The sequence below is a fragment of the Camelina sativa genome, chromosome 18 (genome assembly GCF_030686135.1).
Source record: "Camelina sativa cultivar CO46 ecotype springtype chromosome 18, ASM3068613v1".
Classification (NCBI taxonomy): domain Eukaryota; kingdom Viridiplantae; phylum Streptophyta; class Magnoliopsida; order Brassicales; family Brassicaceae; genus Camelina; species Camelina sativa.
Genome location: NC_141897.1, coordinates 20,139,605 through 20,166,807, shown reverse-complemented (window position 1 = coordinate 20,166,807; position 27,203 = coordinate 20,139,605). Strand labels below are relative to the sequence as shown.

Here is a 27,203-nt window from a genome sequence, read left to right as displayed (position 1 = left end):
CGGTTGGTTCTGATTTTGATGAAGACGACGCTGATCTTATGTGTGGAGGTCTCGGTTTTCGGTCATCAGGCGATAAGGCCCCAAGCGAGAGAGATCGGCGAGGGGGTACGGACGAGGTCGGTATTTCGAACAGAAAGGAAGGTCGTCCTTCGACGAGCTCCCGAGTTCTAACGTATACGCGTGGTAAAACTCTTGCGGGAATCCAGCGTGCTTTTACCGAAGAGTTCGCGGCTTATAAAGACGTTTTTGATGATGTTAGTGTCGGTATTGGAGCGGAGTGTGGAGACTTCGATAGTTTGGCCAACGACTACAATTTTGCTGATATTCTCGAGTTCAGTGAAGATAGCGACATTGGTTTTGGTGGGAGTCCTATGGATGTCGTCCCGGCCGAGGATCCTGGTCCTCGTTCAGCTGTTTTGGGTCTTAATGCTGCGTCGATTGGTGCTAATCTTTCAGCCGGTCCGGCCGATCACGGTCCTTCGGCCGGGACGGCCACCTGCTTCCTGAAACCGGCAGTTTGCTTTGAGGGTGAGCGGTTGTGCGTCCAGAGTTGGCGAAATCGACACTATGGGTGAGGGGGTCGGCCAATGGAGGTCAGTGTGGCGTTGTACGGTGCCCTAGAGGTCGTCCCTGTGTGGGTGGCATATCTCCAATCCATGTCGGTACTTGTCTAACCGTTAGGGTGAACTCTGAGGTCGGCTCATAATTGGAGGTGGCAAGGTTGACTATACAAGTATATTGGAGGCGTATTGGGAGATATGAGCGAGAGAGGTCAGCAGGATATTCTCCAAAGAACAAAACCTAGCCGCTGCTCGTCGCTTCTTTGCCGATAGTAGGTCGGCAGGATATTCCGTTGACCGTCGATCGAGATGACCTGATGGTGGTTGGCGGTCGCCCTGGTTCAGCCCGCGCGCACAGACTTTGAGGTCGGCATCATAAGAAACAAATCTGAGGTCGGCATAGGGCCACGAGGGGGAGAGAACTCTACAACGGGGGTCGGCGCAGGCTGCATGCGGATCTTCCTTGGAACAAGATCGAGAGGTTGAGGTTGGCGAGGATGGCCATCGTGAGGTCGTCCCCAATCTCGACTTGGGCGGCGACCGCTCTTGAGGTTGGTCTCGAGGTTCGTTGGGTGGAGATGGCTGATAGGAGCAAGAGGGGAGGTCGGTATAATGAGTGTGATTCTCGCTTGGTTGGGAGGGAGGTAAAGGTTGGCTTTGCGACCAGGAGGTGAGATAGGCAAAGGGATGGTGAGCTCGAGAGTGAAGGCATGAACGCTGGTGAGATTGGCACCTCTCGTGAGATTGGTACATTTCGTGAGATCGGTATCTCTTGCGAGGCTGCCCGTGGTGATGCTTTGTTAATCGGAGGGCGGAGCGACCGAGAATCTGCCGATCTGGATCCGGCTAGCTTTGAGATCGATTGAGAGGATGTGGAGCTGAGCGGTGATGTCGGCTTTGGTTGTCGCGAGCTTGGCGACACCTCTCATGAGGTCGGCACTTCTCATGGTGATGCTTTCGACGGTATCGATATTGATATTAGGGAAGAGTGGAGTTTTGGTTTCAGCAACAAGGGTTTGACCGACGATCGTGATTTTGACGACATTCTTGAGTTTGGTGAAAAGTGGTGGTTTCATGGATCTTTCTGTGGCTAACGAGAGGCCTACTACATCACCCATGGCTGTTACTGGAGGTAGAATGGGCACTCTGAGCGCTCCCAAAGTCGATGGTGTCTCGGTGCTTGTTCTTCTATTGTTGGAGTCAGTTGATTTAATTAAGGTAAGCTTTTTTATGTTGTAGCGAGTGTGTCAAGTCGCTCGGCTGTTCGCATGTCCTGGCTAACGAGACTGTCGATGATAGTCTACATCAGATATTCGAAGTTGTTTCTGCGTCCATCAAGCAAGGGAGCTGAGAGGGCGGCACCGTCAGTGAAAACTAGAGCCATGGTTTGGAGATGTTGGGCACGTGTGGCAACAAGAGGTTCTGATGGCGTATCGGGCGCTGGTGTAGAGGTTGTGTTGGTGACCAGCTGGTCTGCAGCAGGTCCGGCTTCAGCGTGTGCAGCTACGAGAGACTCAGAGGGCGCGTCGGGCGCTGGTGGAAAGATTGTGCTCGGCAGTGAGCCTTCGGTTGGGCTCGGCAGGGAGCCTTCGGTTGGGCTCTCCGAGGAGTTCGGCAGGGAGCTCAGCGGGGGAACTGTTCGTGTTCTCGTTCGCCCCCATCGCTGTTCCGTTGGCTGCTCCGTTACTTCGTTGAGGTTTTCGCTGGGGTTCGTCATGAGTCTTGAAACTTCGAGGAAGTGAGGATCGTCGGTCTTGATTCGTCAAAAGAAGCGCTTTACTCTGGCCCCACGGTGGGCGCCAATTGTTTGTACCGGGGATTACACAGCTTAAACAAATAAAAAGTTTGTGGGAAAGAGCGAGCAAGTTCTTTATTAATCGGGGAAAACGTGAGATCGTCACTTAAACAAATCGTATTAGAGCTTGTTAGTCCACAGACGAACTAGTAAGCTTAAAATGACGAACTGAAAACAAGATGAGTTATACGAAAGATAATAGCAGTTTTCGATGCAAAGTATTGCTCTGGGGGTATTGTCTGCGGGTCAAGATCCTTTCTCCAATAGATGTCTCGAGCTATTTATAAGCGAATGTAGAGTTAGAACACTCTAGGGTTTTCTGTGTGAAATCCCGAGATTGTCCTCCGAGGTTGGCCCATTTCCTTCTATCTCTGGTGAGTCTTTGTTGAGCCGAGTTGGCATATGGGGCAAAGCCCATATCCAACACCTTGGCAAACACAGTTTTCACTTTTCAGTTAAACACGTTGATTCATCTGATAATAAGAATTAGCTTGACAATTAAAAAAAAATATTGTAGTTGTTTTTGTTTACTTTTTTTTCTTCATGTAAGACCATTTTAGTATTCTATACTATAAAAACGAAAAGTGTTGATGATGTGTTATTTCCATCAGCTTTTCGCATGCGCCAAAAGCAACTCTCACGTGCTGACCACACATTTACACCCAATTTATCTCTTTTATTTTTTTAGTGTTATTATTCAACCATTTTTTATACTATTTTATAATCTGTGACTATAAGTTATACTATAATTATCGATCGATCTAGTTGTTAGTAATCGGCAAAATAACAACATTATAATCTAATAATTTAACGAATCTCCAAATTCTTTACCAACTGCATAATCTTTCAGAAATGAATACTAATAATCTTTGGTCAACTCTTATATGATTCTATAACTATTATTAGAAAAATAGAAGCATAGCTGTTCAGTAATTTGGAGATAACAAACAAAATCACTAAACGATTAGTGACTAAATTATGTGCTATGCATTTTATGTTTGACGGTATCCCAATTTACAAGTTACCGATTGTAAGTATAGAAATTAGAAAACCACAGTCGAAGTTTGGAGTAGTGAAGTGGGATGTTTCTAATTAGTCGAACTACATCCATCTGATTGTTACTATCATTCCTAAATCTGTTGCTTTTATGGGGTTTCCTTCTGTCATAATTTTTTTCTATATTGATTCAAACTTTGAGACACCTTGTCGTTAGTTATGACTGATAATGATAATTCGCAAATTCACATAGTACTACTAGTATATATATAGTGACCCATGTGCTTGATTGTTTCACAAGCGACAAATTAAACAGTTAGAAAATTAGTTTAATTAAAGATTGTTATATAATTATCAACTTCTTCTTTTTAACTTGCGGTTGAATTTAGTCTTTTTGCTCACAATGATTACCTTATTTTATTTTTCTTAGTGTGTAGTGATGAAACCAATTATTCTATGTATGTTCTATTCTTTCAAGTTTTACAAAACAGATCATGCGCTATATTCTATATGTATGTGTAACAACAAGACGACAAAAACAAAACACTAAACAAAAAGAATAATCTGAAACCTTAAGCAACTGTTAAATCCGAACAATTTGGTTAACATATCCAAATAATTTCCCAGAGATAAATTATTCGACTGCTTATCTCACCATTCCACATTCGACCACATGCACATAAATATTAAATTGTCTTTATGAAAACATAGTTAAAATGTTCCTTTTAAGATAGAGGACAAGCTAGCAGATCCTAACACACATATGACTTGATTACATCATCATATTCACATATACAACAACATTTTTACAAATACCCAAGCTAAACTATAGCATAAATTAAAGGCCCATGAGAAACATTACTAGCTATCAAGCATTTTAACACTATTCTTTTTGTTAACGTAAAATACACCCAAATGTTTTAGATATCATTGAACTAAAACACCTGATTGAACTAAAAGTTTTATCACTTTGGATAGGATATATATAGTGTGCGTAAACAAAAAGAGGGTAAAAAACAGGGAGAGATATAGACGAAGAGGGATGTCTCCATATCAAAGTGGTTGCAAGTTGCGACAAGTCTTAATTTGACTATGCACGGAGATAGAACAAAAGAAGCGTCTCCATTAATTTCACGTTATAGTACAAACTCAATTATTCACATTTTTCATTTTGAGATAAAACCACTCGGAACCAAACATAAATCCAAATTTAAATATTGGAAAAGGTCAAAATGTCACATTCGTTCTTGCTTTTTTTTTTGGGTTCAATATATTATCTTTTGCTTTTTTTTTTCTTTTTTTTTATTTGTCAAATATATATACTTTTGTTGATGTTGTTGGTCTTGATGGGATATTAATATTCCTCCACTTTGTCCCCCTCCTAACTTCCCCACCAAAAATTTAACATTTTTCCTCTCCTATTTATTGTCCACTTTACTTACCTCCCAATCCCATTATAACGTATAGCTTTCATGTACCATACTACCATGAATGGATAATGATATGTAGTTATGTACTATGTAGAGATCAAGATCACATACAAATCACATATAACATGACTCATCAGGCATCTACCTCAATTTCCCTCAAATCTAATGTTTTCTTTCCTAGTTTGTTGAAAGTCTCTCCTTATATTAAGGGAAAAAAAAGAAAGCCTACTTCGTAATCATTTGTTTCACAAAGTCTCTCTCTATATATAATATACATACTATGTACTTAAGTGTCTCTACACCTAAAACTAATTAGTAATTAGTTAAATAACGAATAATGTTTTCACGCAAAATTAAAGATTGTGGTTACTTTTCTTTCTTTTTGGGTAATTATGGTTGCTTTTCCAAGTTTTTATAATGTTCAGCTAGTAATTCTCATTTGAGTGACTGATTTTTTACATTAATAAAAATAAAAATCAAATAAAATGATTTAACCAAATATAATCTTAAATTCATTTTTCTGGTATTTTTTGTTACATGGTTTATCATTTATTAAGCAAAAATCGGTCGACAAAAATATGGTCAATTAACCATAGCATGATAAAATATTGTTAACTTAAAAATTGTATTTAATATGAATAGGTGTATAATATTTTATTTACTTTCTCAATTATATGTTCCAGATTTTTCATCTTAAATTCACCAACATCTTTAATATTTTTTTTCATTACTTAATATCTCTATATATTTAGGTGGCTTTTGTTGCAAAACAAAAAAAAAGGTGGCTCTTTATCTTCTAATCAAAGAAAAATTAATAAATATATATTTTCATACAAAATTAAAAGACTGTAGTTTTGAAAATAGGTAAGAAAACATTTAATAAAAGGTAAAACCATGGTAGAAAAATGCTTCAAACAGTGGTGTCAAAATAAATAGTGCACAATGGGTAAAACGAGCAAAATAAATGTTGAAATATAACTAAGTGAAGATGAGAACTATCAAACTCGAACCAAGCTTTTGTAATACTCGACTCGACGACTCCTAGTGGCTAGTGATTATATTAACTTTCTAATATAGTTATATAACATCATCGATTAAGCTAGCCGTATGTTTGTAAAAATGTTTTGGAATATATATTTGAACCAAATACGTGTATTGGAGAACAATGTGACAACAGTTGTGTACCGCAGCAGTCAGAAGTGGATACAAAATTATTGAATGGGGGAGAGAACCAACATACATTTATTGCAGCTGTGCGGTTTAAACCACACCAAACATGTTGACAAAAAAAATACAAAACAACAACAAACACTGTCACACAATTCAAAAATATAGAATACAAATGCCATACTCATCATACCCTAAAACTCATGGTGAAGAGCATAGAAAATAAAATATTTTAACAATCTAAGGTTCTAAAATCGGCGGTCAAACATCTCCGACGCTCCTACTTTGACCATATCAGTCGACTAAAAAATCCTCCATTGTTTTGTTTTGGTTTCTTATTAGGTGCCTAGGAAATCCATATGTTTATATAAAGTAATATATATGGAAAATCTTAAACTTTGGAGCATACAAATTGAAGAGTTGTACGAGATTACGAGACAAACTACTCTTTGGGGTAAAAAGTGTAGAGGGTGTGTATTATGTGTGATGATGAGATTGTTGCTATCTTTACAGAGTTCTTGAGCCCATTCATATAAATATAGCTTATAGAAGAAAGAGAATAGTGTGGAAAATGGGATATGTTCCAATAACCCAAAATATTTAGGGCCCATAAAAGGTCCAATCGTATGGGTCCACTATGTCTCTGCGATGGGGTCGCATGAGTACTTTTAGGGGTAGCTGTCGAATGTGGAGACCTGACCTAACAGAGGACCCCATATTATCGTCGGATCCTTTCATTATTCCTTTTGTCATTCGACTAAATTCCTTTTCTAACAAAACTGAATGATTATCAAAATTCTTCTATTCACATCACATCTTTTGAAATCTTGATGATGTCTCTATGTCCTCTTTCTTCTTTTGTTTTTTTCTCATGGTACTATAGTCTAGATCGTTTTAAATGATGGTTTTAGCTTATTAGTGTAAACGTAATACATATACTTTGGATACAAGAGAGAAAGCTCCTAGGGTTGAATTTTTTTAACCGTTTTAAATAAAATGGAAATAGTTTACTTTTACCTCTGTAATTACAAAATGCCTTTTTAACAGTTCAAAAAAATCAAAACCCATGTAGGAGAAACAGAGGATTGGTCGTCCTCGATTGGTATTGATAACGACAACTCGAAGAGTATTGCTTAAGGCTAACCTAATTAATGTAGTTGACCAGAGATTGATGTGGTACCATTTTACCCTTTTTTATATAAAACGTTCCTACACGGTTTGTACATGTGAAAATTTTGGAATATTTTTGACATTTTTAATCACAATGATGCAACTATAATATATTTTTGTTTGCCAAGCGATTTCGGGCCTTACATGTGTTAGTAGTCCCTTTGGACATGAAACCAATATACTACTCATGTTTACAATTACAACATCAAGATATTTCGTTACATAAAACTTTGAGGCGCACTTAAGTTCGTAACAGAGTTGATATATCGCAGTGAAAAATAATGTACCCTAATTCTAAGTTGAATTTTGTTTTTCATTCAACTTGAGCATTATAATAATAAAGAAAAAAACATGATCGTAGGTCAAAAAAAGACAAAGTGAGTCAATTGCTCTCCTAGAAATACTAGTATTAAACGTGATAGACGAGTTCAGAAATTTGGGAATGATGTGAAAATTAGTGGCGACACGAAATAGAGGCGGTTGTTGTTGTACGCCAAAAGAACAAATACGTACAAAAGTATATATAGTCAACTGATAAATTCGGGTGCTTGCTTGCATTTGCAACATTTATTTTCTCTTTTTCTCCAATTTTTTTAGCACACACAAATCCAGGGACTTGAACGCCTTCTAGGCTTTTGAATTTTGGACAAAAAGAAAAAGAGAGAGGAAAACATAGGCTGGTAGGAGTGAAAAAATAAAGGCATATTTCATAATTGTTTAGTACGAGAATAACATATTCATATATATCCCGATTAAAACAGATACAAAAGTATCCCAAAGTATATACTATATATACTTGAGCCTTAAGGATTAAACAAGGTGGAAACTTTCTCTCTTTCATTCATATATGCGTATACTATAGTATGATGTTATAAAAGAACTAAAACATTCCATACTTTTATTTATAAAAGAAACCTTCCACTCGTTTAATGGAGGGGGTTGTGCGTAGATTTGATTTACCACCTACTTTAGTCTTTTCGCGTAATTAGAGCACTAATCAGTATTCTTTTACAAAACTTATATGTATGACAAATTGCTGACGTAAGCACTACTCCACTGTAGAAAATGGGATTTAGGGCTTCTTCATGCTGTGTTGAGGTTGAGCCTTGAACATGAGGTGAATCTAAATGCATTTGTGATGTACATAATGAGATAAATTTAGATATATATATATATATATAAAAGTTACAAATGATTGGTATACTTCATTTTGCAAAACATTTGTCGAAGATAGTGTTTCCGTTTCTTTCTAGATTCCATGCTAGTGTACTCTAGATTATCACGATAAGCTCAAGTATGTTAAATTATATAAAAGGGAAATGTTCATCTCTTTTTGCTGATGAGATTGTAATTGTTTTTCTATCTTCCAATTGTAAGAGTTTTTGACAAAGAAAACGAAAATGTAGTATCGTACTAGTGGATAAGCCCACAAAGATAAAATCTATATTATATAACCATCTATAGTAGAATTGGGCTTCATATTTGTGGGTCTTTGACATTATGGTGGAATCACATGTACATATGCACTACAATATTATTAACCCTAACAAATTAGAAAAAGACTACTTAAATTAATATGGTTGTAACTTGTAACTTGCACTCTCTAAAGACTGCTAATATATAAATTTGACATTTCATTATCACTAACAAGGAGTGTGTCATATTACATCTTGAACAGTTGAATTCGAAAAAGACAACATGATGATTGATGATGACTATAACATATGTGGACTGTTCATCTAACTTGGTGGATTTTAAAACTTAAAAGTAATTTAGGAGATGTCATCAAGACAGTTTACTTTTAGTTTAAAGAATTAATAATCCTTAATACTTTTATTTATCTATCATCATCACTTCTACCCAAGCGATTTTGTGTGCAAGATGTTGTCATGTTGTAAGAAAACAAGACACAATTAATTATGTTTCTCTTGTAATTTGCTTATAAAATTTGTTGTATGTAATATGTATGATATGTTGTCATGTACTAATGATTCTTGTATCCAAACACAAAACAGATCAAATCCAAACATAATGAAATGCCATTCATATGTATTTAAATCGGAAGTATTGTAAGTTCTTAACCGGTGGTATACGCGTGTGCGATTTTTTCTCCCAAAACCTCCGCTGCTTGAACCCTAGATCTGCTGTGCATCTCGCCTCTCCGGTCATCGGCGCTCCTCGCCGTGATCGCGAGAGGGTCCCCGGTTTCCCCGCTATGCGATTAGGCTCCTTCCGGTAGGCGATTTGACGAGTCTGACACCGGAGCTTTGTGGTTTGGTTCATCGGAGGCTCCATCTGTAGAAGAAAAGGCGTCGACTTGCCTGAAATTTAACTTTTGACTTAGGCGACTTCACCTCCTCGGCGCATCCTCCGGTTTGTTTTGAAGACGGCAAATCTGATGTTGTGAGGCTCCTCACGGTGCTATTTCGGCGATGGTCTTGCGCTTCGTGGCTGTCGCGTAGCTGCTCAAGCGGCGGTTTGGTTTCTTCTCTGGCGAGTGGTTTGGTGGGGGTGGGGTTTTCTATTAGCTCACCTCTACTTTCTGTTGGCGTGCGGTGGCTCTTCTACAGTGGTGGTCCGACGGTGCTCTGTTTCTCCGTCAGGCGCAGGGATGCTTCGGCTCTCTTCCCCTCCGCGGCTACCACTTGTCTTCACCCTCTGTGTCTTTTCTCCCGCCCCGTGTTAGTAGTCGTTGGTTTCCCTGGCTCTTTAGCTTACTCCGGTAAGCTTTGCCTCTGTCGAGTGTTTGCTGCATTAGGCCAGGTTGTTAGTGCTTTGGAATCAACCTCCGGATGTTTCGATCTTCTGCTTCTGTCTTCACTGGGGGTTTTGTGCTAGCTATGTCTGTCATTTGTTGTGGCTTGTCTTATAGGGCCGGCTTCTCTAACTTCTTCAAGTCACATTCGACTTCATTCCTCAGCTCACCTCCCAAGCCAAAGGTGTTGATTGATGATGATGACTGGTGCTTTCCGAGACTTGTTTTGCTTCTGCAGGTAACTTGTGAGTTTCGTTTTGGAGGGAGTTGTTGGCTCTGCTTGATTAAGGGTTTGAGGCTTCCCGGCGTCGCGGTAGCTAGTTGTATCTCCATGCATCTCCTTAACATGTCACACCTGTTTTCGCCTTAGCGCTCAAGTTTATTGCTTCCTTCTCCGCAAATGTCTTCGGCCTTTGTTTCAGCCTCTTCGGATTAGTGTGCCTCTAGTTCAAGCTTCGAAAAATCTCAAAGTGTTTTCAGTGTTTGATCATGTGAGATGCTGGTGCTAGTATGGCTTTTTGCGGATGTGAAGTTGCTAGGCTCTGTGCTACTGATTCCAAAGGGGGCTTAGGTTGGACTTAGTAGAGTGAGTAAGCATTGCCTGCCTCATTAAGCTTGGTGGTTTCGCAGTCACTTGCTTGTCTTGGGCTACCATTGAACGGACTGCTTCCTTGCTACTCGATCAAACGCTTTGCATCTTTGTCATATTTTTCATTGTTGTTTTGATTTCTAGGCTCTCTTTAGGGATTCGTTTTTATCTTGCATCAAACAGTCTTCTACCATTATCATTATGCTAATGGTTTGAATTTGATGATTTGGTGCAAGAATGTGGTATGCTTCCATGTTTTTTATTCTTTTTTGGCATGGGACCATGTAATAGCTTATGCTTAATTGTGTAACTAAAACTTTCCTTGTGAAATGAATATTTACATTCTTATCAAAAAAAAATGTATTTAAATCTCGTAAATGATCAACTGAAAACAAATTATTTCAAACTTTTGTCGTAAACAATATTTGGTCAGCAATCGAGCATGACCGTTTCTGCTCCTTATGAGCTCACCTCCAAATCGACCTACTCTCATACTTATTCCTCTTCCCCGAGTCTTTTTTTTTAATTTTTGACTAGCCCTGGGACAAAAAACCGAACCGAACCGAAATTTTGGGTATTCGGTTCGGTTTCAGTTATTAGGGCTAAACCGATCGGCAAGCTTCTTAAACTAAAATCGGTTCTCGGTTATTTCGGTTTGGTTCCACATAACCGATCGGTTAACCAAACTTAATTAAACCTAATAGAAATAGAGTCTCTGTTCTTCACCTTCTTCAAGCTTCTGTCCGCCTCGTTTACGCGACACAAACGGCGTGATTCTACTTCGGTACTTCCTGTCTGCTTCAATTTAATTTCATCTCTGCATTCTCAGGCTCTTAGCTTAGTCTCTGCATCATCTCAGTCTCAGCTTAACTTCTGTTTGGTGAGATTCATTTATTTGATTTTTCATCTTTTTTTTTCTCTACTTCATTACAGATACAGTTTTGACTTTGATCTTCTTTAGTTCTCTAATTCTCTTAATCAAACGTCATAGAGTATTAAACAACAGCAATTGGATTTTGTTGTGAATTAAACAACAGCAATTGGAGCCATTTGCGTAAAATAAAGATATATAATTATGTATGAAGTTTGAACAAAAAACTACATACACTTTTTTTTCTTGTTCTATACATGTGTGTTGATATTTTTTGTCTTTCGTCTTTATCAACTGATACGTGTTTGTTGCTATTATTTTCTCTGTTCTTGGAGTTTTTTTTGTGAAATATAGCTAATGGTTGTGACTTTGTGCTTTGTAGATGTCTTCTCAAGACAACAACGACAACATGTTTGAAGAAGAGGTTGAAGGAGAAGAAGAAGAACCTCGACAAACTACTGCAACTAGTGGCTCTAAAAGGCAAAAAAGCGGCACAACTGCTAAATCAACCTCTGATTCTCCTTTGGTGAAAGTAAGGAAACAAATGGCTCCAAGATCGGATGTGTGGGCTCATTTCATTAAACAGATTGTTGATCCCAAGCTGGCCAATTGTCGATATTGTGGAGCAGAGATAGGGTGTGACACAAAGACGAATGGAACAAGTACTATGAGAGGTCACATAACAAGATGTAAGTTGTTCAAAGCTCATGAAGAGGCAGGAAGTCAAAAGGTTCTAAGTAGTGATCCTAGTGGTGTCATGACAACTACCATGAAGTATGACAAAGAACTGTTTCGAAGATCAGTCAATGAGATGATAGTGTTAAATGAGCTGCCATTCTCCTTTGTTGAATCAGAGGGCTTTAGACGATTTTGCTTTAATTTGCTGCCATGTTATCATGTTCACTGCCGAAGGACAGCGACGAAGGATATCTTTGCAATGTTTTTACAAGAAAAAGTTGCTTTGAAGAAGCTGTTCACAAGTGAGAAGAAGAGGATATCTCTCACTACAGACATTTGGGTAGCTCCTACGACCTCATGTAGTTACATGGTTGTAACAGCACATTGGATCGATGCAAATTGGGTTATGCAAAAGAGGATCATCAATTTCAAGCCCGTCATAGACCATAAAGGGGAAACAATTGCATCACACCTTGTCCAATGCTTAGAAGAATGGGGGATTGAGAAAGTATTCACTGTAACGGTTGACAATGCGAAAGGAAATGACAAAGCTCTACGGTTATTCATGGATGCTTTGAGGCTGAAGGAAGGTAATGTCTTGATTCGAGATGGAAAATTTTTACATATGCGTTGTTGTGCTCACATTTTAAATCTGATTGTGAGGGATGGTTTAGCGCATGTGAGACAGAGTATTGTTGCCATTCGAAATGCGGTGAAGTATGTGCGGTCATCTAGTACAAGGTATAAATCATTTGAATTGCGTGTCGAGACTGGAAATGTGTCTAGAGGCAGCTTGTGTCTGGATGTTGTCACTCGATGGAATTCAACCTATCTTATGTTGAGTGTTGCACTTAAGCTACGGGTTGCTTTCCAGAAGATGCTAGAAGAAGACATGCCATACAATGAATACTTCCTTGAGCATGAAACAGATGAGGATGGAGTCGTGAGGGAGTTACCGCCACAAAAACGGATTGGACCACCATCTAATGCAGATTGGGAAGAAGTGGGAAAGATGGTAAAGTTTCTGAAAATCTTTTTCAACTGCACATTAGCGTTTTCAGCTTCTAAATCCGTGACTTCCAGCATGTGTTACAATGAGATTTTCATTGTGGAGAAGAATTTGATCGCACTAAGCACCCACAATGATGAAAGAGTAAGGAACCAAACAGGAAGTATGAGGGCTAAGTTTGACAAATATTGGGATGGCATTTTGAATATGAATCCACTAGTGATTATTGCAAGTGTGATGGATCCAATAAACAAGATGCAGTTTGCTACTATTTGTATTGACAAACTCTATGGAAAAAATACCATGGAAAGTAACCATCTCAGAACATCAATTAAGCGTGTTTTGAAGGACCTGTATGAAGAGTATGTGATGATTCTTAGGCCAAGTGAGACCCCTGGATCAAGAAGTGGACATACAGAGTTTGACCAGCCAAGTGTTGTCTTTGATCTATCTGATGATGATGAGTATGATAGGTCTAATGAAGTTTACATGGAGATGGACAATGAAGTTGGAAATGAAGAACTATGTTGTGAGCTTGACATCTACTTGCTGGAGAAAGTTGTGAAAAGAGATCATAATAGTTTGGGTATGGATTATGATGTTTTAGCATGGTGGAGGAGTAACAATCAGAAGTATCCTGTCTTGGCAGAGTTAGCAAGAGATATTCTAGCTGTACAAGTGTCTTCTGTTTCTTCGGAATCAGCTTTTAGTACCAGCGGTCGTATTTTGGATCATTTTCGAAGTTGTTTGACACCTTATATGACAGAAGCTTTGGTATGCACACAACAATGGTTGAGGAATTCTATTGCAGAAGAAAAACTTGCTAACTTGGCTGAAATGTTTGAAGAGCTTAATTTCCATGAATCACTTGGTACCACGACTGAAACCATTGAAGAGTAGGTCATTAGACCAGTACCATCATGAGGTTTGCCATATGCTTTGTTTCAGCTTCTCTACTTGTTTATGCTTCGTCTATAATCTTTGTTTTGACTTATATATTGTTATGTTTTGGTAGCTAGTCTGAGTAGTGTTGTTCTTGTCTAATTAGTGTCTTGTTTTTGTTCTGACTTACATATTGTTTTTTTCTCTTTTACTTGTTGTATATTCAAGATCAAGAGTCAAGACCCCTTTCAAAGGAGCGTGTTGATCTGTCTCAAAGAACCACAAGTGGTACAAAGGATGTTTTCAGTTTGTGTTATGTGTGATTTATTATGTTATGTCTCTCTTTGATGTTTGTTTTCAGTTTGTGTTATCTATGTATGACTTAAGACTCATGTTATGTCTACGCTCAGTACTATATGTTTTCAGTTTTTGTAATGTTTGAAAATATGACTTATGATTACGTTATGTCCGATCAATTAATTAGGTGAGCATTGCAATATCATTACAACTTATACTTTACAACACTACACATTATAGATTATAGATTATCATCATTTATATATCTCTTAAATTGATTTTTATCATAATATCGATAAAAATCAATTTAGAAATGGATAAAAAGCAATTAGAAAGGCAAAACCGAAATAACCAAACTTATCCAAATTAAATATGAATTAACCGAATTAACCGAATTAAACCGATCTTTTTGATAATTTCGGTGAAAAAATAAAAAACCGAATTTGTCTACAACCGAACCGAACTGAACCGAACCGATTTTGAGTTTCGGTTATTGCGGTGACAAATTCAAAATAAAAAAAACCGAAAAATAGAAAAAACCAAACCGAAAAAACCGAAAAAACCGAAGTCCCAGGGCTACTCTTCAATGTTCTGATTTGAATGAGAGAGAGAGTCTTCGAGAGGACTCAACTTAAGAAGGAGAGCCTCATTACTCATTTACTCATTACAATATACCTTTCTTGCGGGTCCTATAAATTTATTCTTATCTATGTTTTTAATTATATTCAATGGTACTACTTATTTCCATTTCTCTTTTTTTTTGTTGGTAAGAAAAAGAAAATATCTGTTACAAATTAAGTTTGAAGATAACTACAAACCTTTTTTCCCCGTAAATTCTAGAAACTAATTGGGAAAACGAACATGTAGGCAGATAAATTCCAAATTTTAATCTTCTTTTAATTTGTTTAGGAAAACTTGTTTGAATAAATAAATAAAATACATATCGGGGGAAAAAGCATAATCCACGAGAGATCACACACATGAAATACATGTCTCTTTATAATCCCTTTCACGTAAATCCATTTTAATTAGTTTTAGAAAAAAAATCTCATTAGAGAGCAGACAAATTAGTAGAATTAAACCGTAACTTTTAAAATTATAATTCTAATGTTTTTAAGAAAAAGAAATTAATAGAATAATTCATGAAGCAACAATGTCACTTTCATGTGTTTGTAGCCTCTGCTTTTCTCACCCACCTCATCAAACACCCATAAAAACAAAGAAAAATCCCCAACTAATATTGTAACTTTTTTGCCCCACCTTTTTCTATTTTATCCATTTCCCACCCCTGAATTTACTTATATAAAAAATTACCCAAATCTGAATTGACAGATATAAAATTCGAATCAACTGTGAAAATGTAATAAAAACATTATCCATTACTCATACGCAAAATGTGATTAAAATCTCACAAAAATTACAAGGGGTAAGATAATTGGAAATTAACGATAAATGGAGGGCATTTCTAGAAATATTACATGCTCTCTCTCTCTCTCTCTCTCTCTCTCTTCTCTGACAGTTACATAAAGAGAAAATGATTGAAGTAAGCCAAAAAGAAAAACAAAAATTACAGGAAAAAGTCCAAAAGTTTCGAGATATTATTAATCTTGGAAACCAATTTTTTCAAAAATAGCATTTCTGACCCTACTCAGATCTCTTCCTTTCAACGTCCTCCCAACTCCTTCATGAACCGAGAACGAAGCCATCCTCGTCTTCGCCAGAAACTCATGCGGCGGCAACCAACCTCCACCGTCTTCGCAATCGTCATCGTTATCCTCGATGCTTCTCCGGCGGTTATCGCGGTACTCTCCACGGAGAATCTTAGACCAATCCGGCACGTTAACCGGAAGCGACGACGCGGCTGTCACGGCGGAGGGACGATTCGTTGGTTTTTTAGCGGATCTGGATGGTGTAGCAGAGATTTTGCGGCGAAAATCCGGTGAATCGGTGTGGATTTGGTTGTAGAGATCTGATTCGTCGAATTCGAGACCGGAATCGTTGGTGGTTGTGGTGGTGGCGAAGTAGGAAGACGGCTGATCTGTGCCGAGAAATCGATAGCTAGGTCTAGCGTAGTAACTCTTCCCCGTCGCCATTAAAAAAAGAAGAAGAAGGAGAAGAGATTTTAAAAAAATTTAAGGATTTAGAAAATAGTTTTGTGTATTTGGTTGCTATGGTGAAGAAGAAGAAAGAGTCATGAGGGAGTCTTTGGTTTTATACACACACAAAAAAAGAGTATTTAGAAACCTCTTTTTTTTTTTTTTTTGGATAAATTGGATAAGGGACCCTTAACTTCCAGTTTCCGTCAGTTTATGAAATTACGTTATCACCCTTGGATTTTTAATGAAGTGTCGAGAAAATGCAAAAGGAGTTTAAGAATATTACATGTGGCGTGTTTGGCATATTCTTCAAAACTTTTGTCTCTCGAAGAAAAAAAGAGAATTATTCAAGACTTTAAATTAGTAAATTTCAACAATATCTATTAGTATTTGGTATTTCATTTACATATTTTTACACTATTTATCACTAAATCCACAACGGAATTTTCAATAAGTATATCCGAATCCAAAATATATATAATCTATTCCTAACATAAGGAAAACTATATCTATGTTTGGGTCAATGAAACAATCATACTACCATTTATATGGATGGCATCGAAAGGTTGAATGAATTTACCAACGGAATTAAAGACTTATTGTTCAAGTTATTTTGACTGTGATTTAATTTATAGCTTGCTAGATCTATATTCAATTTCTATTAATTATGACTATATGATTTTCTATAAGTATTAAAATTTAATATAATTTTAAATTGATGGACTATGTTTTATAGCTTAATTTTTTAGTAAAGTTTTAATGATATTGGTAATTGTAAATAATGAAAATTGTAAAAATATTAGATATTCTATAAATTTGAGGATAATGCAGACTTGAAATAGTAGTACTATACAAGAATGATTAAAATTATTTTTGCATGGACGGAGAATAATATGATGGAATATTATAATACTAGACTACTAGTATAAGGCTCTCGACCGTTTGGAAACTTACGAGGTTGGTCGGTGTGATCGGCGCGGGGAACCAGAACCGTCGAAAAGGATTACATCATAACTTAGCCGTTCCACACTTGGACAACTTTTATTAATAATTTTTTATCTTACAACATCCAATGAAAAAACTCTGCACAAAGCTTCCCACTCGTGCTTTGCTTTCCCCTCGTGGTCTTTTTACTTATTTTCTCTTCCCTATAACATATTCCGTATTAGTATTAAACTACTAATTGTTTTATGTTGGACTATTTTGTTTTTGATTATGGTTAAGTCTTTCAGAGTTCAGTCTCTCTGGCTTTCTTACTTTATTATACAGCTTCAAATTATATAGCCGCACAGATTCTTCCACAGTTCACACTAACAAGATTATTAAACTAATGACTAATCTTGTGTAATTTTAAAGTCGTGACTAAAACTACTATTAAGAAATTATGAGTTAAACACGCTACTCTAGTGGTTATCATGCTGATGCAAGCTTCTTGTTTCTTCTGGCACACAAAAAATATCGAAAATAGGGGAATCTTAGGTAGCTTTCACCAAAAAAAAAACAAAAGAAAACCGACCTGTTTGTTATATCAAAAATAAATCGACAAAATAATAGGACTATAAAAATCTTAAGAAGAAGTTCGTCACAGGAATTTTTTGTAATGATCTGAATAAAACGAAGATAAATGTTTTTTTCCTGAATTTTTTGTAATGATCTGAAATTTTTTAATGGATAATATAGATTCTCTTCTCGTACCTATTTAAAAAAAAAAATATCAAAACAGAAAAATTTGGTTCAAGTTATTTATTTTGTTTTTTGTCGTGACTCTCGTCGGGTGGGGTTGGTTTCATCACTTTCTCCCTTCCCCAGTTCCAAGAGAAAGACAAAAGAGCTTAGAGAGTCCTCACACGATCAAGACACATGTCGTAAGACACACGTGGTATCAATTCATCTTTAGATGAATGCCACGTGATAGTAGGACCCACTTCATCTGATCTATACGCGTTTTAATATCTTGCCAGCTGGCAATTTTCAGGACTAGTCCTTTCGTTTTCTTTTCCCTCTCGAGATGTTCTCTCACGCGCGACAGACTCGTACCATCTCGATAATAATAATATCTGGTCGCGTGACATACAAATGCGAGTGGGGGAGTTTTGTATGTGTTGTTGTTCCACGAGATTCGTTGAACTTTGAAACTCTCTCTTTGTTGTTTGGTCCTACTTCGCTTTGTTATGTGTTTTGCTCTAATTAATACTAGTAGTAACTTTTTTATTTTTTTATAGTTTCCTTTTTTGCGGTTTTTTGTGTCTATCCACATCTATATATGCTTTAAATAATAATTTATAAATTATTGTTATGGAGTCGGAATGTAATGGGAAAGTATAAAGAATTATACGGTCAATATTACGCTACGCGTCATTTTCCACATTGTATAAAAATAATTACTATAGTTTGTCTTTTTGTATTTACGTATACAGTTTTTGTTTTTTTGTTTGCTCTTTATAATAGTAGTAGACTAGTAGTTTGTGCTTTGGAATATACATGGTCATTTTATTTCTCTTTTAAACCTTAGTTGGAAACAGTAGATAAAAGCATTATTTATCGTTTTTTTTCATTCAGAGATGTCGACATAGTGGGCACATAGATATTATTTTAAATTTAAGTAGCCGAGTATTAAAAAAAATTAGAAAAAAGGAAAAGTTAAAATACTGCGCTGTAACAGTGATGATGGTGATAATAAAGTGACTTTATTGCGAAGAAACCACTATAATAAAATAAATGCTTTGTCCAATCATGTTATCCTTTCCAGAAAGTTACGAGGTGAAACCATAACACAAAAATAATAAATGAACAAAAAATTAAAAGTTGTTTTAAATTGATACAGCTACCAGTCACAAGGCTCATGGGAAAAGTTGGGAATATGATTTATACAATTTTTTAAGTTAGTGGTGAATCATTGGGCTACTTTAATATACATTTGATTACGGTGAGCTTTTTTAAGTGATTAATCGATTAGATGCTAATGTTCCGCCATTTTTTACTACTATAATTCAGCTGTTCCATGCATGTAAGATCAGCAATGACATGCATAAATTAGAATGATGCAAAGAAATTTGTAACCATTATTCCAATAATTTGATTACCATTGATTTAAGAGTTTTTGTAATTTTAAAATGTAAACTCCATATTATTTTCTTAGAAGTAATTTTTATTATTCTATTTCGATTAGGTAATGAATAAAATTAAAATTATTTACTAATTTGCGACAGTTTTTGTGACTGTAACAAATTTCTAGATTTTGGAACACCGAAATCATAGAATTGCTCGTTGTCTAACACCTGCTATCAACGGCATAAGATCTCTACGTCGTCAACACACATATAATCAAAATTTGATTATTATAGTTACATACCTCATTTTTTGACTGGTGGTTACGAAACAATTTATTAGTATTATTCTTGTACACTAGTATATTAATATGTAAGGGTATATATGGGGTATATTTTTAAACAAACGGTTTGAAGATTAGTGTGACCATTATGCAATATCTTTGAATTGAATATACAAATACGTATACGAAAAGCTTAAATGGTTTTGTCTCTTGTATGGGTACATATAATACTATCCAGTATCTGTCTTTGACATTATCTTTCTCATACCTTGAACTTCGATCAATTTTCTTAGCTCTCCATACATATTTATGTGTGTAAATTGTAATGTATGTATATACCCATTCCTCTTTTGAAAACTTCAAACACAATGTACTGATCCGCAAGCATATACAGTATTGTTATATTCCTTATCTCAAAGTTGATAAGAATATCCGGTCCAACCATTTACGCAAAATTCGGTACATGCCATAATTGACCAAATAACATAAGACTGGATTAGCTTTTTTAGGTAGGTGGAGAAGAAACTAGAGAGAAGCACAAGTTTGTATGCGCTTGTTAAATGAAGTTTTACATTAAGGTTCACAAGCACACTGCCACACTTACATCTCTAACATAATTGAGTAGACCTCACACGCAGCCCGTCTTAAACTAAAATGGTACATCTGTCAAATTTTAAATATATCGAAAAATCCTTAATAATTTTTTTTTTGAAAAAATTAGACATTTTTTTAAAGATTTTTTTTTGATATTTGTGATGGACCTATGGCATTTGCCTACTCTGCCATGGGGTAGAGACGGGCTAGTCACACGTGTTTCATCAAAGCTAATGATCATCGCCTAATTAATCAAAATATTCAACTTCAACCTTAACGAACACGACGAAACTAGTAAACATTAGCTACTTCTTATTTCTCAAATTTGTTACCATTTAGTGTAGCCAACACAAAATACGATAGATGAAACTTGATCTTTGGCGTCAACGACCTAACCATTGCAAGTCGTCTACTACTCTTCCTCTGGCATTATTATTAGTTAATGGAAAGCCTCGAGAAAGGCTGAAACATTGGGCTTTCAGATCTTACAAGGCCGTACTTAATAACATGAGAGTCCATTAACTTTTGTTTTTGGATAAAACTAGCCCAATGACAAATAAACTCATTTTCCGAAATCACCCTTTCTAAAAATCTCACAGTCATAGACATCACTCGAACCACTGAACGGACCGAACCGAAACATAAAACGTGAACACTATGTTTTGAATTAACCAATTGCAACTCTATTTTTAATTTCGGTTTAAGGGGAATTAAACCCGTATTGGGGGATAAACTCGTAATTTCAAGTAAACCCTAGCTAGATAGATATAAGAAGACGAAACCCTAGAAACTGAGAGTGAGTGAAAAGAAGATTAGGAGAAAATGCCGCCGAAGTTGGACCCGTCTCAGATCGTTGACGTCTACGTCCGAGTGACCGGAGGTGAGGTCGGAGCAGCGTCATCACTCGCTCCAAAGATCGGTCCACTCGGTCTCGCGCCAAAGAAGATAGGAGAAGACATCGCCAAAGAGACAGCTAAAGAATGGAAAGGCTTAAGAGTCACGGTGAAGCTGACAGTGCAGAACCGTCAAGCTAAGGTCACAGTGGTTCCTTCAGCAGCGGCTTTGGTCATCAAGGCGTTAAAGGAGCCAGAGAGAGATAGGAAGAAAGTGAAGAACATCAAACATAACGGGAACATTTCGTTTGATGATGTGATTGAGATTGCTAAAATCATGAGGCCTAGATCTATTGCTAAGGAATTAAGTGGAACTGTGAAGGAGATTTTGGGAACTTGTGTATCTGTTGGTTGTACTGTTGATGGTAAAGACCCTAAGGATCTTCAGGAAGAGATCAACAGTGGTGACATTGATGTTCCTAACGAGTGATTTTTTAAGGGTTTTTTTTTTTTTGAGGATTTTGCGTTTTAGTATAATACTACTCCATATTGCAGTATTGAGAATTCTTAAAGACTGATTTGTGGCTTTTGCACATTTGAGAATCCTTTCTTGGGATATATTATATTAGAATGCTTTCATTTCTTTAATCTATCCGTTTTGTTTTTTAGTTTTCAAAGATGATAAGTATGTAATTGTCATTGTTGCATGCATCACAATACTCAGTAACATGATCGAGTGGTTGTGAGGTGATTTAATTGGTATTGTTACATTGTTCGTTGATCTTTCTATCTATGAAGCTTTTAACTCACTATGCACTCTTTTGATTTTGCTATGAATCTGTTGGTGAATTGAAGTAAATCATAACGGGAATGGTGAGTTTATTTGAGCATTGTTCTTTGGAGTTCTTGAACTAGATGGACCATTCTGATATAAGTGGTTTTTGATGTCTTGGTGGAGAGTGATGTCTTCATTTTCCCTTTCGATAACGATCAATGATGTACTTCATTAAAATGACTTATGACATTGTTGAATACATCAAAAGGTTTATGACACTGTAGAATGTTGTAACTAGGCTCTGTTTATTGTTTTAGCAGTGTCCTTTGTGTTTTGCTTACCTTTCTTGTTGGGATATACAATTCTTTGTCTGACTTCCTTGTGTTATGTCTTAAGACTGATTGGTCTTGAAGTTTAATTGGTATGATAAGTCTATAGATTGAGCGCAAATACATGTTGATGATTGGTAAATCACTGTTAAAGTAGTTTTGGTTAAGGCTTGTTGTTTTGTGTCGTTTTTACTACTTTACACTGATATCGACCTCGAACCTTCTGCCCAATGGTCTCCCAACGATTACATAAGTCACCTAGTATTAAACTAATGAATTTAAAGAAGGAATACGTGCTCATTATCTTCTTCTAACCTACTGTTAAACTGAAAACTATTAGCAATTGAACTGAGTTTTGGGGATAAGATCAGTAAAGACATTAGATGGGAATCATAAGTGAACCAAATCGTAAGCTCTTGCCTACTTGCTTGACAAGTATTGTTGAAATCCTCTTAGTACAGAAGACTCCAGTGGGATTAAAGATCACGGTGGACAAATGCTCTGTTTTTGACCATTCTGTCAACAAGCTCCAGTATTAGTGTCAGCGACAGGGTGGTCGATTGGTGCAATTTGTTTTTTTCTCACGTCAGACCTCGTTAATGAAGGCTTGTTATGCTATGAGAAGAGTAGGAACACCTAGTATCAACAAAAACCAATCGAGTGTGTTTGACCTGAGTGCAAACGAGTGAAGTAGATAATTCAGGTCGCGCAAGAAAAGCTGTAAAAGATAAATGAGACGCTGAAATAATGTGCGTAACTGCGGTCTGCGTACCCAAATAATCTTGTGATCATAGCATCGAAGCATGTATCATCAATGTTGAGTGTATCCAATGTATGGTTTCCACCCAACCAAAATAGAAATAAGTGCAACAAGATTAAATTAGCTATGCCTCTCTGATATATTTCAACGATGTTCTCAGTTGAGTTCATTTTTCTATTTTTTAAACATCAAGTGTATAAAAGATATGTGGTGATTCTTCATTGTCACTAAATAATTTGTTGATGTTGATATCAAGCAGACGATAACGTACTGATCTACATATTTCATTTTGCTACTAAAACAAAATCACAAAACACACATTAATTATATACAAACTCTGAAACTTGCATCCATCGTGCTATTAAAATCTAAACCAAAAATGCATAAACATGGTCACATGATGGATTTATATATGGTCTCACAGATACATGTAATTAGATTGATAATATATTATATATGCATGCATCAAGCATGTGTAAGTCTAACATTAATTGAATAATTGGAAGGGTTAGGAGCAAATTACGTGTACAGAAGAGTTCCCCTGGCAAAGATAACATATAATAAGAGCTTCAACGTTGTTCGAATTTTTGCATGTCATGGATCTCATTCTTATCATCGTATCCTCATTATTTGTTCTTTTCCGGACAGCAAACTCCATTTGCAAAACTAAAGAAAATAATCATTTCTATAAAGCCTTGAAATGAAGTTTAACCCAAGTTTACTTTTTTTTCAATCCTTAAAACTGAAAACCAAAAATTTAACCAAACATAAAACAAACTTAAAACTAACCTCTTTACATTTAGTTTACTTTCTAACTAAAATCCGAATCGAAAAGCAACTTTACACTATTCTATAAATAATTTACATGAAACTTTATACCTTTTTTTTTGTGTCAACCTGAAAATCTATACTTTTATAGAACTTTTTTTTTATAATGTGGGTGGGATGAGACGTTGCTTGCTCACTGAACAAACCATTAATTCATTAATTGCAGAAAATTCTTGCACGCTAAATTGTAATTCCCAAAAAAGGGCATCTTTCTTCATATGCTAATTAGTTACGAAACCTTTATAAGATTCCTAGTTCCTCATACTTCTTCTGTCTGGAACTTTTTGTTATAGTATATATATATAGTGTGGTAATTATATTCTAAACTAGTTCTAAATCCGTTAATGTCGCATATATATATATATATATATATATAATATTACTTGAAATTGTGACGGTATTGATATTAGACTTGTTTCGGAATACTTTATATGCATGTTCAGAAAACGTGTTAGTAGATAAATATTTCCTTATTTATGTTTGAGTTTGTTATCCATATATCTATATCATCTTAGTTGGGCTACATAACTGATAAATAGAACTTTATTTGTTGTTTATATAAAAACCACTTTATTTTATAACCATATATAGGCAATTTCATATTAGATTTTTTTTTTTTTTAAATTATGGACTGGTTCAGCTAAAATATAAAGTATCCTTGCTAACTACGCCTTAGTTCAAATATTTTCTTGATAATCCTCATTTAGTATAAAGTATAACTTATAACAAGAAACATAAAATAAAAAAAAAATAAAAAAATAAAAAAAAAAATTGAATAATTGACGTTGAAATAAAAAATAATGAGATAAAATTTGACGTTGTAACAACAATTGCAAAAAATAAAAATCATGGGTCGACCAATTAAAGAAATACAAACACAAGAATGTCTAAATCGAGGGGTTGGTTGGACGGCTTAAAACAAGTTTATCCTCCTCTAATCATACAATTAAGACAGCTCTTTCCGTGGTTATGTTATTCGGAAAAAAAAATGTAATGGTGAATTGAAGAAGCATCTTAATGCTTGACTTAAGATTGGTGTAGACAAAAGGATTTGCTTCAAGGAATTTTGCTTTGCTAAAATAATACTCGCACGTTACTATGATAAGTAAGATAAATAATCGTCATATTTTTTAAAAAGATTGTAATCAGGTGAGTTAGCAAATCACTTCTTCACAATATTGACAAACATACAAAACAGAGATGTTTCTCATAATACCACCACCAGCTCATTAGATAAGATTCCTTCATAATTATTTCCCTTAAAAATATGTTTTCAATTAACTGTCCACATCATTATTAACCACATATTTAGTTGTCCTATAATGTACTTATACCAAACCTTTGCACACTCTCTAATCTATATATATATCCACACACAGACAAACCCAAAAGCTACAAATCTGAAGAAACATTAAAACTCATCTCTCTCATCTTTGGCCATGGCAAAAGACTTGGATGTGCAAGAGGGTGGAGCCCCGGCGGCGGCCAGAGACTACGCGGATCCACCTCCAGCACCATTGTTGGACATGGAGGAGCTTAGGAAGTGGTCGCTCTATAGAGCGGTCATAGCTGAGTTTGTGGCGACACTTTTGTTCCTTTACGTCTCAGTCCTCACCGTTATCGGCTACAAAGCTCAAACCGATGCAAACGCCGGAGGAGTAGACTGTGGCGGCGTAGGGATATTAGGAATTGCATGGGCTTTCGGTGGAATGATCTTTGTTCTCGTTTACTGTACCGCCGGTATCTCCGGTAAGTATAATTGCATACAAACGTTCGAGTCACGGCATATAGATTTTTCACGTAATAATAAAGTTAGAAATATTGTATAGTTTAGAGCAAAATAATTAACGTAGTTTAATTAGAGATGGTAAGTTTGACTTCGGGTTTGCTTAACTTTTGGTAAGTTTTAGTTTGGTAATATATTCTTATTTTCAACTTAAAAAATATCAACTCTTGGTTTGTTTTAGGTTTTTTTTTGTCTATCTATATGAATTTTTAGGTAGATTCAATTCAGTCTTTGTTAACAAAAAAAAAGTAGATTCAATTCGGGTTTCATATATATATTCTGTTCGGTCTGGGTTGGTACGGTTTGAATTAGTTTGTTTCGGTTTATATAAACTAAAATACATCCTTAATTATACAATTCATTTGACTAATTAATTTATTTTTTGTTTTTGAAGGTGGTCACATAAATCCGGCTGTGACGATGGGACTGTTCCTTGCTAGAAAAGTGTCATTGGTGCGGACAGTGTTATACATTGTGGCTCAGTGCCTTGGTGCCATCTGCGGTTGCGGTCTTGTCAAAGCATTCCAAAGCTCTTACTACACCAGGTTTCATTACATCTCAAAACTCGTTTGGTTTTATATATGCATGGTCTAATTAATATGAATCCTATCATATGGTTGTACTAATTATAAATATTGGTAATAATACTTTTAGATATGGAGGTGGAGCAAACGAGCTCGCCGACGGCTACAACAAAGGTACCGGACTAGGTGCCGAGATCATCGGAACTTTTGTCCTCGTTTACACCGTCTTCTCGGCCACCGACCCCAAGCGAAATGCACGTGACTCTCACGTGCCAGTTTTGGCGCCACTTCCCATAGGATTTGCCGTCTTCATGGTTCATTTAGCCACCATTCCCATCACCGGAACCGGAATCAACCCGGCCCGTAGCTTCGGAGCTGCCGTTATTTACAACCAGGAAAAGGCCTGGGATGATCAAGTACGTCAATAACTTCTATATAACGTGTTTACATACATTTTTCTATAGTTTATAAGATATGATGTTTAATTTTTTGGTTTTTAATAATTGAAACAGTGGATATTTTGGGTTGGACCGATGATTGGAGCAGCAGCGGCAGCGTTATACCATCAGTTTATTCTAAGAGCGGCTGCGATTAAAGCTCTTGGCTCCTTCAGGAGCTCTGCTTAAATCTTTTTATTTATGTTAATTAAGCCACAAGTTAAATCTTTAATCAAATTATGATTACCATGAATTCCACTACCACTGTATTATGCGAAAGTTACCTGTATTTTTTTTCTTCGTATGTTCTGTCTTTTTAAAAAAAAAAAAAATCTTATCGAATCTTTTCATTCGTGTAAATGTGGTCTATTATTCAATGTTGCTTTAAGATAAATCTCAAGTTCGCTTTTATCTTTTCGTAGAGTTAACGTTAATTTTGCTTTTGATTCTATTTCTCTCGGGAATGAACAAATGTCACGTATGTTTTAGAATACTCAAACTTTGTACTATTTCCTTTCCACCACCTTTATAATTAATTAGCTCCATCTGATGATTCCAATATAATGAATGTTGTCTATTTAAGACGAATTTGGTTTGATATGGGTATTTAGTAAACCTAAAACAAATTTAAAACGAACCAAACTTGAATAGACCAAAACGAAATCCTTAAAACAAACAAACAAGTGCTAGTATAGTTAAACTACATGGGAC

General features: G+C 36.1%; 2 protein-coding genes and 1 non-coding gene across 3 annotated transcripts; 2 read left to right on the top strand and 1 right to left on the bottom strand.

Annotated features, from left to right (window-relative positions):
- Positions 1 to 15,558: 15,558 nt before the first annotated feature.
- LOC104762175 (protein S40-4) lies at positions 15,559 to 16,536 on the bottom strand. Its single transcript, XR_015588938.1, has one exon. It is a non-coding gene; the product is annotated as a protein S40-4 (transcript).
- Positions 16,537 to 20,984: 4,448 nt separating this feature from the next.
- Positions 20,985 to 21,701, top strand: LOC104762174 (large ribosomal subunit protein uL11x). The gene has a single exon (XM_010485415.3). The coding sequence runs from the start codon at positions 21,043 to 21,045 to the stop codon at positions 21,541 to 21,543; it is 501 nt and encodes a 166-aa protein (XP_010483717.1). The 5' UTR covers positions 20,985 to 21,042; the 3' UTR covers positions 21,544 to 21,701.
- Positions 21,702 to 24,932: 3,231 nt separating this feature from the next.
- On the top strand, positions 24,933 to 26,905 carry LOC104762172 (putative aquaporin PIP2-4). Its single transcript, XM_010485413.3, has 4 exons — positions 24,933 to 25,494; positions 25,926 to 26,076; positions 26,186 to 26,471; positions 26,568 to 26,905. Exons 1-4 carry the CDS (start codon positions 25,185 to 25,187, stop codon positions 26,679 to 26,681), a joined length of 861 nt encoding a protein of 286 aa, XP_010483715.1. The 5' UTR covers positions 24,933 to 25,184; the 3' UTR covers positions 26,682 to 26,905.
- Positions 26,906 to 27,203: the final 298 nt, after the last annotated feature.

Excerpts from the sequence above, each read along its gene's own strand:
- LOC104762174 (XM_010485415.3), top strand. The coding sequence starts at position 21,043 with ATGCCGCCGAAGTTGGACCCGTCTCAGATCGTTGACGTCTACGTCCGA.
- LOC104762172 (XM_010485413.3), top strand. The coding sequence starts at position 25,185 with ATGGCAAAAGACTTGGATGTGCAAGAGGGTGGAGCCCCGGCGGCGGCC. Across the intron at positions 25,495-25,925 it reads CTGTACCGCCGGTATCTCCG|GTGGTCACATAAATCCGGCT; the intron begins GTAAGTATAATT and ends TTGTTTTTGAAG. Across the intron at positions 26,472-26,567 it reads AAAAGGCCTGGGATGATCAA|TGGATATTTTGGGTTGGACC; the intron begins GTACGTCAATAA and ends TAATTGAAACAG.